This window comes from Ammospiza caudacuta, chromosome 8 (genome assembly GCF_027887145.1).
Source record: "Ammospiza caudacuta isolate bAmmCau1 chromosome 8, bAmmCau1.pri, whole genome shotgun sequence".
NCBI classification, from domain to species: domain Eukaryota; kingdom Metazoa; phylum Chordata; class Aves; order Passeriformes; family Passerellidae; genus Ammospiza; species Ammospiza caudacuta.
The window spans coordinates 34,854,704-34,870,569 of NC_080600.1; the positions used below are offsets into that span (position 1 = coordinate 34,854,704).

Genomic DNA, 15,866 nt, shown 5'->3' on the forward strand with positions numbered 1-15,866 from the left:
ATCTCTCAGAGCAATTCTTCCTCAGTTAAAAGAAAATAATTTAAAATTACTACTTCAGAATCAAGCTGTCTTCTATTTTGTCTCATAAAAGCATAAACCAAAGTGCTGCTATTTTTTCCCCAATCTTCTGTGAAGACTGAAAATTTTACAAATATAATTTTCAGGAAAAACTGGTTTTAAGAGACTAGTAGTGTTGCAGATCAAAAGTTTATTTCTCAACTACTTGCTCAAGTCCTACTCATTGCTCATGTGAAAAAAAAAAGTTACATAATTATAAAGTAATTTCCATGCAGGGCTCAGTGAGGCACACAAAGGGATGTTTACTTTCCAGTATAACCTAACAGCAGAAGTGTAAAACAAGAGATAGTTTTGGCACTCAGCAACTGAGGCTTTTTAAACTAGCACTTTTCACTTGGTTTTACTGGTTCTGCAACATTAGGAACAGTCTAGGTACTTATCTGAGCTATTAAATAGAACTTGAGACACAAATGAAGAATTGATTGGGTCACATTGGTGTAGGAACACCAGCAGGTCTTTCAAAAATATCTTTTATGATACTGGGAAAGAAAAAAATTCCTTTAGAGTAGACAGCATTTCAGTGTAAGTTATTTACTTTGTGCATTTTACTCAGCAGTAATTCTCCTTGCATCAGAGCAGGCAGTGCTATTGTCCTGTTTTGTGAAGAGAGATACTACAAGAACAGAACTGTTCACTAAAAAACAAGCCACTTATCTGAATAACCAGACAAAAAAACCCAGAGAGCTACTTTTAAAAAAATGTAAAAGCCTGCCTTAGGAAAAGCTTTAGTATTTTCTAAATAAATCTTCCACCAAAACCCAAAAGCTATGGTTTTCCTTAGAGCCCAGAAAGAGAAAGAAAGTATGCATGCCATGAGGCCAAATCAGAGAGGTCTGCAGTAGATACAAATTTACCTCTGAGTACCAGAATACCATATTTTTATCACCATTTAATTCCACCATTGAAACTACAAATTGCTTCCCACAGGAGCAGGTTTAGTTTCCAGTCCACATTTGACCTCGAAGAGCAGCCTGGTTTCAGCTGCATGAAGCTCCTCATGTTGCCAAGCTGATGGCTGCAGCTCCATGGCAATCCCAGCTGCTCCTCACCTGAACCTCTCCTGGCCCAGGAGCCTGAAAGCCTACACTCCACACAGCACTCAGGTCACACCTTTTGTTTCAGCAAGGTGAGCTTGCTGAACCACCTCACCAGCCAGCCACACAACAGCAGCAAAGGCAAAGCAGAGGGGCCAGGCATCACATTGCAGGCAGCTCGAGCACCAGTGTGCTGGGCAGAGCAAGGCACTGGGCCTCCTGTCAGAGCCACACATGCTGCAGCAAAAGGCAAACAAACAACTTCTGCTCATGAGTTATTTATTAAACAGTTTGTATCCCCAAGTGCAATTTGGAACTTAGGTTGCTGGCAGAATACAAGAGAAAACATGGCCCATTTCTCAAGTGCTGCGAAAGCTCTACCAAGGCACACACGCTCCAGCACTGTTTTTGGTACAAGCCCTTTCCTCATGTTTTCCTTGTATTAACCCTTTTTCTACTTTTTAACAAGATCCTTCTCAAAACAGCTTTGCTTTCTGAAAGATTGTTACAATTATTACAAGCTAACAAGGATGCTCCTTAAACAGTCTTGCCCACCCGTGCCTACAGTCAGACTTCTGGCAGGTTACCTGCTGTGAGAGCAGGAAAAGATAACTCCTAGTGGCCACAGAGGAAGATGACTGAGGGTGAAGCATTCAAACAAGGGGCCATTTTCACCTGCAGATACAGAGAATTGCTGTCTTCCAATCCCATTCATTCATGTTATCATTTACATTAAACCCTGGCTACAAGCTTCCTGACTGCCACAGAGGGCCCTAAAAACAAGCACAGTAAAAAAGGAGGGACTGGACCAATTCACAGGCTAAGTCTATGAAGAGGTTCAGAAAGGTATCCTTACCACAATACGCACAGATATTGTATCCTTAACACAGTACCCACAGATTCTATGGCACAGGCAGCAGTCAGGCACAGGGGCTCTCCACAAGGAGCATCTCCTGGTGCCACTGCTGGACAGCAAGAGCACCCAGTAGAGCACTTTGCACAGGTCTCCACAGCCTGTGCGTGGCAAACAGCAACATCTCTTGGCCCAGTCACTGCACACTGATGCTTCTAAACCACTGCAGAAGTAGAAACTCCCATTTTATCCTTCCCACACCATCAAGGGTGTGATGAACCTCCCACTATATACACTGAAAATTCTGAGCAGTTCTTCCATCTAGCAGATTGCTCCAGTGCCTGTCCCAGAGCTCTGTAAACTGCAACAGAGCTGAACTGACCTCTGGACTTCCAAAAGCATCTGTGAAAATTGGCAGCTTGGAAAGAACGTGAACTGCAACTCCAGGGTGTGTGCATCCAGAGCTGTACACCAGCAGACTTTTGGAAAGACCTACTATCAATCTGTACTCTGTTCATGCTTGGAAAGATTTCTTGAAAACAAATATTAAGAGGTTCTTTTTCAGAGTCTGGTTTTGAGGATTTTTTTTGTCCCTTCGTTTTAGTCTAGCTAAAATGAAATACTCATTTTAAATAAAGTGATGGAATTTTTCTGAATGCTTCCTGCTTCTGGAGGCAGGATTCATCAAATATTTTCACACTACCTCTTTACTGGGCTCCTGAAAAGATTTGAAGTGCAGAAAGATAATTTTTCTTTTCTGAATTTATACTAAAGAGATAGAATATTCTGTCACCTGAAGTTATAACTGAAAAAGGGAAAGGGAGGGAAGAAGGATGTGGAATCTTACTTGTCTGGGTTTTTCACTCTGAATGTTGCATTAAGAGCTTTTAATCTGGAATCTGCCTGAAAAAGGGGAAAAAAAGCTTTGTTAATTTAATGCAATTAAATTTCAGTGACAAAAAAATCTCAGCCTTCTGGCAGCACCATTAGAAAAACGTCCTGCCTTCATGGCATATTTAAGTCTTCCAACATTGAACAAGTTGACACCAGCTGCCCTGAATGTCAGATATTTTATTAAAAAGTCAAAAAACTATGCTATTTTTGTGAATATGATGTAAACAGTAACCACTAAAATAAAGCTGGTATAATCCAAGTCCCACAGAAATAGTCCCTTCTTAAAATGCTGCACAAATCATGGATTTAAGATACACAACCCCACATTCTTTTTAGATGAAGCAATTAGGTAACTTAAGACCATATGGACAAGCTATTTTATATTTCTCAAACCAAATAAAACCAGTGGTAGAGTGACCTCTATATGCTCTTTATTACCAGGAACAGTTCCCCAGTGAAATCAAAATCTTATATATGTTGTTCTCTTACTTTTTATGACTTGCTATACAGAAAATATGTAATTTGTGTATCAGAAAAGAGCCCTTTTTAATGCAATGTTCTTCTCTATAGTAGAGCATATATAAATCTCTACAGATGAAAATTCAATACCTAATTAAAAAGGTAATTGACTGCTTTGACTGTTTTTGAGATGTTGGCTTACCAATTTCTGCAACAGTAGTATCGAATATTTCTAAGGAGATGGAGGGGTTTTTTTCCAATTTATTGAATTTTAAACTGTGCAATGAGTATTTACTCCTAATTAGATACCAACACAGATGACAGATCCCAGCCTCATCCCTGAGATCCACATCATTACAACTCCTCATTCCTACAATGCATTTTACACACAGCTCAGGGCTCATCTATTTTTCTCTCCAAAGAAAAATGCCAATTGTGGGTAAATGGCTGGAGTTTATTTTTGATCAAAACATCCTTCTCTTCAGTAAAAGGAAAATAAATCAGCACACCTTGCAAGGTGTATAGATTTCCTGTAGTGTACTCCTTTAGCTAACAGGCTGTGCCACAGCTGCAAGCAGTAAGTTGCTTCAGTAGTACTTCTTAGTGCTGGTATGTGACAAAAGATTATTTTGTGCCCTGTTACAGGAAACTCAGAGCCTGAAGAGCTATTTTGAATTTTTCAGTGAAGGGAACACAGTGTCTTCCCAAAACAAGAACAGAGCCCATCCTTTAGGGACCTTGTAATAGCATCTACAGACAAGACAGGCACAGTCTGAGACTGTTTCACCTCCCACTACATTTGGGCTGAGCAGAAGAACCCCCATACATAGCCTAGAGAAAAGGAGGCTCAGGGGAACCTTACTGCTCTCCACAATTTCCTGGAAGGAGGGTGTAGTGAAGTGGAGGTTGGTCTCTTCTCCCACATAACAAGCACTAGGACAAGAGGAACCTGCCTCAAGTTGCTTCAGGCGAAGTTCAAATTGGATACTAGGAAACATTTCTTTACCAAAAGGATTGTCAGACACGGGATCAGGCTGCCCACACAAGTTATGGAGTCACCATCCCTCAATGTGTTTCAAAGATATGATGATGTGGCACTCAGGGACATGGTGGCAGAGTCAGGTTAACTGCAGCCGTTCTTCCAATGCCCAAACCACCAAAACAAAGCATAACCCACAAGCTGAAAGGTAAGGGAACAAAACCCTCCAGACTAAGACTGACTCACACTGGGAGAAAGCAGGTTCATTGTCACAACTGTGTGTGACACTTCTCTAAGAATGTCTTGCAAAGGGAAGACAAGGCAGCATGGGGAAGCATGTCCCAGATAGCACAAGGAACACAAAACACTGCAGGAGCTCCAAGTCCCAGCCTTTATGCTTATTCAGAGCATTTCTGAGGCTTGTAAAGTCTTGGATCTCCAATGCCATACCCCAACAAATCAACACACAAGAAGTTATGTTTTGGGCTGTTCACACACACCTGCAGGTGCTCCTCACACCCTCTCAGTACAAACATCACCTAGATACACCGACACTATCAGAGTCCTTCCCTCTGAGCAGCTATTTCCCAGAACCCTGTATTTATGTTCAAACAGCAGGCACCAAAGCCATTTGAGTCTATTGGGGCAGAAGGCACAGAGAGCAGCTTTACACTTAGAAAGGACAACTTCCTACCCTACAGTTCCAGGGCAAGTTTTTGTCTTTTGTCACATGCACATGTAGTGCTCTGAAGGAAGAGTTCAGTAGGTCCATACAAGCACTGTCAGGCAGGAAGCACAATCCTGCCAGTGCTCAGCCATCTCAGTAGGGCTATTTCCTTTTTGCCATTTGCAGCACAGTAACTCTCACACATCACTTTTGAGCATTTACACCAGAGTTAGACTTCTAGAGAAACATCAGTCCAGTCTTAAAATTGATTTAAGAGTGACATGCACAATCATTTTAGAGATGAACCACCCAACAAATGAGGTACAACTGAGGAGTTTTCAGAGTTAACACCTACTATGATCCAATAATCATTTCTGTAAACTAAAGAGAGATGGGAATTTTCTCTTTCCTACAGGAAGGGTTAAAATCCCAAGTGACAAATGCCTTAAATTAAAAATCCCTTAAAAAATAAGTGCTGGGGTTGGGAGGGAGGAAAGGCATGATTTAATGATACAGCTGGCAGAATAAACAAAGTCTCCAACATCAACATTCAGCTATAGCATGCTACACTGTATTAATACCTAATTTAAGGTTTAGTTAGAGTTCAAATCCTCTCAGACAAAAAACACATCCTGCTTAAACGCAGCAGAGGCAGCAGAAACATAAACAAATGGTCTAATTTGAGTCTAAAACATGCACTGAATAGAGGTTTTCCTTCCAGTGTAGTGCTAAATATTGAGAGCTTATACTTTGGATGTAGAATAAAGGGAAGATGCTTTTTACCAGGCTTCTGAAAAAGTTATTTTTCTTTCCTAAGGAAACTGGAACCATGAAAGGGAAAACATACACAATCAATTCTAGAGGGAAAACAAGACTTGCTAGTCTCTCATTTAATCTACAATGTGGTTTCAGGGAGGCAAATATTCTCAGCATTCTGCTATGAGTTTTCTTCCATAAACACACCACTGTGTGTTCTCCTGAACACATCCTGCCAGTACAAACTTTCTGAACTCCTATGAGTGTATGCAGCTCCAGAGCTTTACATTGTTTGCCTTTTGAACACCAGTAGTATGCAAACCCAACTGCAATGGAAGAGAATTATTGTCAATTTAAGTTATCAACAGTAAGTGTCAGTATCAAAGCCCCGTGGACACTGAGGATAAGAGCACCAGGGGTTTCCTTTAGCTCTCACTATTTAGAATAATTCTTCATAATCCATCCCATTTTCAGTTGTGATTTCATGAGAGCAGATCACATTACAATGAAACAAAAAGCTCACTATTGTCCCCATACAGTAATTCTTCCAGACACAGCCCAGCAATCTATCAGCTTCTCAGATTCTTGACCTGTACAGACACATGACCTCAGACCATTTATTCCTGCAAGTCTTCCACCAGTTTACCCAGCCATGAACTCGCTGATGTCAATGAGGATAGTGTTACTCCAAGACACATTCTGTTCAACAGTTAAGGGGCACCAAATCCATCTGTCTTAGTCCCTTTCACCAACTGCTCCTTGCAAAGAAGTCCTACAATTCAGACCTCTTTGCTTACCTTTTTTTGACACCTTGCACCTCTTACCAGACTAAATTTGACACCCACCTTTCAAAATGCTAAACTAAACAGAAAACACAAAACCTCATTGCTGTGGCCTCAAGTTCATTACTTTTAAAGCTTCTAAGGATTCTACGTTAGCAGCAGAATTACACAGGCATGGAACAAGCCTGCTAGAGAACTTAACTGCAGTCCTAACTATCACATGCCAAGAACATCACTGTTTCTTGTAATAACAAGTATTCATGAAGCAATGCCTTTAACTCATTCTTACAGCAAACATCCTTTCATAAATAGCCTAAAAATCATTTGCTGGAATATGTCTATGTCATATCACAGCAATCACAAGACAAACAATTACAGTAATTACCTTCAGCTGAAATCCAGTCTCATTCACCATTTCTTTCCATCCACCTTCCTAAATATACAAGAGAAGAATGTTCAGTTAGATTTAAGGATGCTACAGCTTTTGCAAGTCCCCATAACAGCCTATACCAAAGGAGCTTCTCCAGTATGCCTGGCTTCTGCCTCAGCTAACCTCCCCACATCTTTTCAAGAATCTGGGGTAAGAATAATCAATCATTACATTGTGCTTAAATACTAACCTCCCCCAAAAAACCCTCTTCTCAATTACCTCAATCTATCAGCTGGGAGCAGGAGCCATACTGCTTTGCCTAAAGAAGAGCAGCTAACATATTTTGCCTCTGAGATTACTAGCATCTCCAAGGGCCTTTGCATCTCAAGGCAGAGAGCAGAGAGCACACAGGTGACAACAGTTTGCAGTCCACATGCCATCACCTGGCTCAGATGTACTGCTGGTTTTCCACTGTTTTCAGCTCCCATATATCAGTTCACCCACATACTGTACTGTGGCAAACATAGCTGTTCAGTCCAGTATTTGGGAATCTCTCAAAGCACAGAAAAAAGAACTATCCAACATCTAAAGTTGAAAGCTGCAGAATCAATGCTTAAGCTGACAATTGGACCATAACTTCTGTGACAATGTATTGTAGCAGTTTTGGACCACAACACAGGAATGGATGATCCAAACCACAAGGCTAAAGAAACCATGGATATCCAAAGGGTGAGCAGGAAGCCAGTGCTGTCCCTGCAGTCATCAGTATAGCATGGTGATTAGTTCAGCTTTAGCCCTATGGAACAGCTCCCAACCAACATGCATTAAGCTCCCAAGGGGCTGCTCCAAGAGGTGGAAATTCTCTCTTATGAGCCTTACAACTTGACTAGAAAAAAATCATAAGGTAGATTAGAAGGGCAACTGTACAACTGCAGGCTGCTCTTAAGAAGCTTTTAGCTGGACAAGCCATGGGTCAATAGAAAAGATCAAAAGGACATTATCTTAATTAAATAATCACTAAATAATGTATGTAGAAATAACTTTACCTGCATTAAAAATGCATAAAAGATTTTGTCTTGGCAAAGAACAGGATGTGAAGCCACACGTAACAAGAAGTTTTCCAGACCAATTCTTCTTCTTTCCACAAAATCTGGATCCATGTTATCTGCTGATAGCTTATGCCAAACAAAGTCAGCCTAGTTAAACAGAAGAGTGTCAACAGTAAATTAAAAAACAAACAAGACAAAGCAAGCCACAGTTTTGGTTTCCTTACCCTTTTTTCTGGCAAAGGAGGAACAACAATATGTGGGTAGGTGACTGACAAATAATTCCTCAACAACTCAAATTCACTGTAACGTCGCCACAGGGACTCCACTGGGGCACACTGTCCCTCACTCTGGGACTCAACAGCTCTGAAAGACAAAGCAGCAAATCTGAACATCAGTGAGCCATCACCTGCTCCCTCAAAAACCATCAGTGCAATTAGACCAAAGGCCCCAAGTATAGTAGTGATTACTGCATGACTTGCCCATAACCTAAAGCAACCTTAATTAATTTCATATCTACATACTTAATTTAAAAATATTTATAATTTCTGCATGATAGCACTTGAATTTGCTAGGAACACAGGAAAACTCAATGCACTTACACGTCAAAAACAAACAGGTCACAATCAAGTAAAGAGATTCATGTGGCTTATTCCACACCCTTATAGAAATAGCCCTATTTCTCCTGGAACAGTGTTAAGTTCAAAGTCAGTAAAACTTCCTGAGTACCTGAATGATACAGAATATTGTAAGAAGAAATTTACTATTCAGAGGCAAAGCCTTCACTTCAGAGGACAAAAATGGTCTTGCATACAACAGTTGATACAGTGACAAATACAACTTTAAAAATATTAAGCTATTTTAAAGGATATTTTTAGAAAAAGAGCAAATTTCAAAGTACTTCCAATTTTCTTTTTTTGTTCAAAGTGACATGTTTTTATATTTATGGACTAAAAATGAACAAACTACCTAGAGCAGGCAGGTACAAAATTTATGTGTCTGAAAAATTTGTTGAAGACTTAAAACCAGCATGGCCTAGCAAGGTAAAAAAGGATTTTATGTTACTATAAAAGGAGAAATCATTGAATACAGGATTGGAAAGTAATACAAATACTTGATGAGAAGAATAGTTTTTCATACAAGACATTCAAAGTAATAGAAATACTTTGCAATATAAAACAAGCATTGGGTAGCAACACTTCCAGCAGTTAGCATATGCCAGAATAAACACAGAGAGAATTCACACAAGGGAGTTTAAATAAAACAGTGGTGATTTCTACATCTACTTTATTCTTCACTGAAATGACTAACTAGCACACAAAGCACTGGCATAAACCTACAAGGAACAGTATTGACTGCTGAGTTTGGAAGGGACCTCTGCATGTCTGTGATCCAGCAGCTCCTTGCTCAGAGCAGAATGTTCTGAGCCACGTTCACCTGGGTTTTGAGTATCTCCAAGGACTGAGACTCTACCACCACACTGAGCAACCCACTCCCATGTTTGACAAACCTCACAATAAAGAGGTTTTCTTACTTTTACCTGGAATTCCCATGTTTGAATTTGTGGGCACTGCCTTTTGCCCTCTCTCAGCATCACACGAGTCTGACTCTATCTTCTTTACCTCCCCACCAGGTACTGATCCACAGCTGCTAAAATCAGCTGTCTCTTGCACAAGCTGAACAATTACATCTCTTTCAGCCTCTCCCTACAGGTCAGACAATCCAAACCCATTATCATCATCCCAGCCCTTCACTGGACTTGCTTAAGTAAGTCCACATCCTTCTGGTGCTGGAGAACTCACAACTGGCAACAATAAATTATGAGCTAAAAGTAGTTACTTATACAGTATTTAGTAGAAAAGACTGCTACATTATTCTTTCCAGCAAAAGTCAGGCTTTACAGTTCTTGAATTCATAAGAACTTTGTGAAGTTTTAAAACATCTAAGAAGCACACAAATTATTGATAATTTTTAAAGCTGTTTTTAACCTACAAGGTCAGATTTTTAATGATCTTACTGAAAAACAAACAATCCCATTCCAAAGCCGCCCCAGTTTTTTGATACATTTAAACAAAATACAAGGTGCCTCTATTTGTGAACCCTCATTAGAGGCTTGCTATATACTTTAGTTTAGTTACATCTTAAGGTGGAATAATGTCATACAGAAGAATGCAAAAGATACTTTTTTAACTTAGCAAGGTGGAACAATTTTTATGTATCGACCCGTGCCCTGCAGAAAGGACATTCATTCCAGGTAACTGAATTTGTAGGGGGAAAAAAACTTCACAAGTAAGAAGAAAAAAGGATAAATTCATAGCATTCAAAATAAACTGCTGCAGACCAAAACTATTTGAGAGTGACTCAAAAGGAAAAGGCAAGTACACTACTGACAGCCACTATTCACACTGCCAGCATCCCACAGAATTCTTCCCCATTAGAGTATTTAAATTCAATGAACTGCACCTGCAAATACTGAGTTCTGAAGAGGGTAAGCTCAGCCTAGCCTGGACTGACAGGCTGTGCAGCATTCCTCCCCACACTAACTGCTGCACCATTCAAATATTACAAGAACACTTCAGCTCAAAGCAGGTATCTAGTGATTGAACTATTGATGAGTAAGAGGTAAATTTGAATAGACAAGGAATTGAGATACTGTGCCTCAAAATATTAATTGTTTAGTCAAAAGCTGAAGGCACAAACATTGCATTCCTGGAGGAAAAACTCCCAGCAGGGTTTGGTAAACAATCTGGCCATTCAAGACACTCACATAAAAGTACTTCAGAATTACAGATCCTTTTTAGCTTCAGTAGCTTACCAACCAGCTGCACTGACTTACACCATGGGATTCAAGACTTCCACATGGGTTATTGTCACCCCTTAAGAAAGACTGCTACCATCAGTACATGATAGTATTATGGGGGTCCTGCCTGAGAACAGACTGCACAAGCAAGCATAAATAGGGAGGCAAGAAAAACATGGGTCAGGATTGCCCTGAGAACCCAGGCACATGCCAGGAGGACACAACTGTGCTGCAGATACAGATGCTGCTGTGCCAGCCTTCTGACAGGAGAATGGTCCATCTCTGTAAGCATCTCAATCATGCTTATAATGCTCCATAATTGTTTTGCAGAGTTAATTAGAAAGTAGGAGCAGCAAAGGCCAGGCTGAGCCTTAACTGTGGGGAAAAAAAAGAAAAGCCCTTTTGAACATGCCTGCTAATCAACTTTGTATTTCCTACAATTAATAAGAACCCATCAGTTATTTGAAAAAAACATAGTAGTAACATCTCAGTCCACACACATTAAGCAGAAAACTAAATATTAATCAAAAATTTTAAAAGGTCATTTGGGAGCATAACACTTCAGCAGAAAAAGACCACAGCTTTACAGAGAAGCCTAGTCCTACATCAGCACAAACAACTTCCTCATTACTTGAAGTTTTATGCCCACACAGGGCCTCAAGAACTCCAGGAAGAAGGAAGCAAACTACCAGACCAGTTCATACACTCACTGCACCTACCCTGCCCACACTGAAGACACTAAGGAAGTTTACTACATCTAAAGCCTACTGTCAATTTATTCTGACAGAGCAGATCTGTGGACAACAGTTAGGCTTCCCCCAGTCTCAGTTAATCAAGATTTACAACCCTTGTGAGGGACACAAAAACCTCACACTATACCCTGAAGAAAAAGATTAAATTACTACCAGAGAATCTTGAAGGTCAAACCTGCCTGTGTAGTTAATTCTTTCTTAACTAGGCAGCAGCTGATACAAGCACCTCACTGTAGTGTGAGTTTGGCAGCCTGACATTATTCTCATCTCAGATCATACTTGCTTCTTTTATTCTAACATGCATTTATTCTCCATGTCTCAGGAGTGCAAACACTGCCTTTTACAGCTGCTTTTATCTTCATCAGGAGAGCACCTATAAAGCACCTAACAAAGAAGCCATGCTTCTTTAATTAATTGATTTGAATACATTTAAGACATTTTGAAATTATTACTATCAGTTGCACCCCCCAGGCTTACACCCAGCTTAGAGCAATCCCCCAGGCTGTGCTCTCTAGAGCACACAGTGCTGCAGAGTTGGGCAAAGGACGGGAGCAGCAAAGTTCTTTGCAAAGCTGTGGTGGGCAGGCACTGCACAGCCCTCAGTTAGGAGCCTGTGTTCTAACTGAGACAGGCTTTTAAATGAGGCAATAAGAGCTTGAAACTGCAGGGATGGATTCAGGACAGGCAACCAAGATGAGAGAATTTTTTTTTTAATCACACCAAAAATGTCTCTGCCTGGTTACATATGAGGTCATAAAATATCACCAATTACAAGAGCATTTCCTCCCCAGGAACACCATTTCAGAAAGGAAGTTGAAATCCACAAAGGTACTCATTAGACTTAATACCTTCACTACCATCTAATTTTTCAGACCACGTTATGAACTTCCCCATTAATGCAAGTATTGCAGACCAGTTTCAATTAAGATTATAATCACTTGTTGACATTCAGTCAAACTTCTCAATTTGTTTTGGTTCTAAAAACACAATATAATACTTGTACAATCTTCAGGCAGGAAAACCATATGTTTTCCCTTTAAGGACACTTTTAACAATGCAAGTTATTCATCAAACCAACCAACCTGCCTGAAAAAATTAAAAAGACAAAATTAAAGCCTTCAGCTTTTACATTTATAACTGATGTTATCATAACCAATTCAAAGATTACATTACTCCATGTCTCATTTATTTGCCTTAATTCAAAGTGTCAATGTGAAAACTTTAGTCCATCTAATTAACCTCTTCTCACTTCCCATTTAAAACTAATTATCTTAAATGAGCCATTAAATAATTCTGAATGCAATAAAGACGAATGGCTGTGAAGTATTAAATCAGACAAGAAGGAAATACACAGGTTTATTTCCTTGTAAAAGCAATCATCTCCTCAATGGCAGAAGCAGTAACTCTGCTTTCAACCTTTGACCTTCCAGTGTAAGAGAAGTGACACTTCCACTCCCTGTAGTGGGCAAGGTTCACTCCCTGTGCAGAGGAACACCATTTTAGAGGGATGGGCAACTTTTTCCAACAGCTACTTAGGAATTGTCTCTGCATTTAGGCCTCTCAGACAGCTGATGTTTAATAATTGCTCTTCTACCTGGCAAGCTGTATGACAAGGAAGCATTTCTCTTGCCAGAAGGTTTTCCACAGCCAGGTGATTCTTTGGTTTTTTTGTACTGTCACCCAGTTTACTGTATTTAAATAAAACATACATTTGTCAGGAAGATGAATGATTCATAGTTTCTATCAAGTAAAAATCATCAGAAAACTTAGTTCTCAAATCCTCTGTCTTCTTTCAGCTCCCAACTCTCCCCTGTTTAAAGCTCATGCTGAATTTAGACTTTTTCCCTCACACCTCCTTTGGAGTACTTTGGACAAGTCTTCCTGACTCCCATTGGCCAAACTCTGCCCTTTACTGTTCTATCAGAAGACAACATTTGTCCTTTGTGGGCATTCATCCTGTGCCTCTTCTCAGGAAACCCATGCCTGGGCTTTGCACCTAGCCCAGTGTGAAAAAGGAAACTTTGATAAGAGTACTAAACAAAATGTAACAAAGGAAAAACTCCTGAAATGCCACAATGCAGCACTGCTATCACTGAACTGTGGCCTGGCCAGCTACTGATTTCCAAGTCCATTTCTCTCACAGAAACTTTCTTTAGAAGTTCTCACACTTAAGATGGGCAATCCAAGGTCTTAACAGAGAAGCAGGTAACACTCATATCACTATTTAACTAGTGAAAAACTTTCCAAATACTGTAACCAGAAATAAGGATAGTAACTTCCCAGCCATACTGTGGGAGTAAAAAGGAAATAAAATGAGCCCCCTTGCCAAATTACTGCAAGAGAAAGTGAAGACTAGTAGGACTGGAAACCAGGAAATCTGCTGTTAAGTGGCTGGAGAGCAGGCTGCACAAACTTGTGCTACTTTTTCCTAAAGCCACATTTAAAACAGAACAAAAAAAAATACATGCTAGTCATCATATTGTTTGATTGGGAAGGTCAGGATAGAAATCTTTTAGTCAGCAGGGATGAAAGGAAAGTGAACTAAATGGAAGTGTCCTACTACTACAGAAGAAATAGTTTTCCCTGTATGTCCTATAATTAAAAGTGCAACACCACAGAGCACTTTAGAGGTGCTCTGCATTCTGATTAACTTTCAGCTCTGTCATGGAAATAACAGGTACAAAGCCAGGAGTCAGACTCAGGGGTTTATTCCACCTGAGTTCTTGTAGTTTCATGCAGACTCTGATGTAAGACACAGCTGCTTAAAATTCTAAATTTAAGTAAGAATTTAAAATTCTGGATTTAAGTAAGATCCTGGATATTTGCTACTTCCCTTACAGAAAGCTAGTGATATGCTGAACACATCTCAAGAAGGAATATTTAGCAGCACATCTTAAGAACATGTACTTGCCTTAATGCCATTTCCCACAAATAGGCAGAAGTGACTGCTGTTCTCACAGAGAGAATATAAAAATTTATTTATTTTTAAATAACTGTATAGTTTAACAGAAGCTGTGAAACAAACCGACATTATGACTAATTGAATGGAAATAGCTCATCATAAAAAATTGAATTAGGTAATGCAGAAAGGTCTAAAGCAAGAAGATGTTTTCAGGAAACACAACCCCTGGAATTTGTTAACGTTCTGCAGTCTACAGCAATGGAGTTGGTTTTGTCTTAAAAAATATATCTACATCAAAATATAATAGCACATTAATTAAAAATCAACAAAAGTCACATAAAAATGTGAGCATAGTAATAAAAAATTTCATTTAAAAAGAAAAACTAAGTAACACCACAACTTGCATTTTGAAAACATTTTCACCAGCACCAGTGAAACTTACATGTTAAAGGTTTAAACACTCAGCTCCTGTTCTATAACAAATTGTCAAAATTGTATCCATCTTGCATCTCTAATTCACCCAGATAGAATTCCTCAATTCAAACTGAAATTAAATCCTAGATAGCAGTAATGGTGGAACCCCAATTCACATATACATAATGCAACTATTATTAAGTGATCTTCCCTTTACATTACTATAAACAGTTTTATTCTTCAGCTACAAAATATCTTATTACCTAGACAAATTACTGTGAAGCCCACCTACAGCTACAGGCTCAGCAGGAAGCACATTTAATAGCCACCAATTATATTTATGCAAGAAGTTCTGCCTTCTCAGCAAAAGGAATAGAGAACCTATTTTATTAGAGATGTGACAAACACACATTTTCAATCGCTCTGTGACAAACATGTAATTGGTCTCGGTATTTGCTGACCACAGAGTAAAATAAATCCTAATGAAAGAACACAATCTGGCCAGCAAAGTACAGCTTTGCCACTATGAAAGAACAACTGGGAAAGAGCAGTGGGAGCAACTCTAAAGTAATGCAAGGATGACTGGAAAAGGAGATGCAGTCAGCATGTTCTGGGGCTGCATAAATCTGCCCCCAGAGTACACTTCATATCACTGTCAGGCCCCAATGATTCCATTTTTCTTCAGAAATATCATTACAATAAAAACAACACTACTTACATGAGAAGGTGTGATCTTTAATATCAATACACTGCAAAGGTATTTTAAGCATCTGAGCAACTGTCAAAGGGCTACAATATTTGAAAAATGTATGTCTGTTTTGGACTTTGTTCTTTAAGTTTAGCAAAAATATAGCAAACTCATCCCAGCAGGCCTGCAATCAGTGTGACTGGTGTGTCCATCAGCTGAACAAGCTAAGAAGCCTTTCAGCCAGCAGATAGAAGGCTTATGTGTCAGTTTTACTGTTTGAACTCTTCAGAGCCTTTGCAAAACGCAACTGCTTTGTTTCAGAAGGTTTTCTTTGTACAGCAGATAATTCCAAAGGCAAGGCCTAAAGGTTAGAACTGGTAGTATAAAGAAGA

The 15,866-nt window shown here is 39.5% G+C and overlaps 1 protein-coding gene across 3 annotated transcripts in view; it reads right to left on the reverse strand.

Annotated features, from left to right (window-relative positions):
• Positions 1–15,866, reverse strand: part of SNX4 (sorting nexin 4) — a 32,697-nt gene that overhangs the window by 14,758 nt on the left and 2,073 nt on the right. For 2 of the 3 annotated variants that reach the window (XM_058809295.1, XM_058809297.1), the window contains exons 3-6: positions 8,146–8,284; positions 7,919–8,068; positions 6,888–6,935; positions 2,813–2,868 (exon numbers count right to left, since the gene is read on the reverse strand). In XM_058809295.1, the coding sequence (XP_058665278.1) occupies positions 2,813–2,868; positions 6,888–6,935; positions 7,919–8,068; positions 8,146–8,284 (393 nt within the window). The remainder of the gene's footprint in view (positions 1–2,812; positions 2,869–6,887; positions 6,936–7,918; positions 8,069–8,145; positions 8,285–15,866) is intronic. The other variant, XM_058809296.1, reaches the window with a different exon arrangement.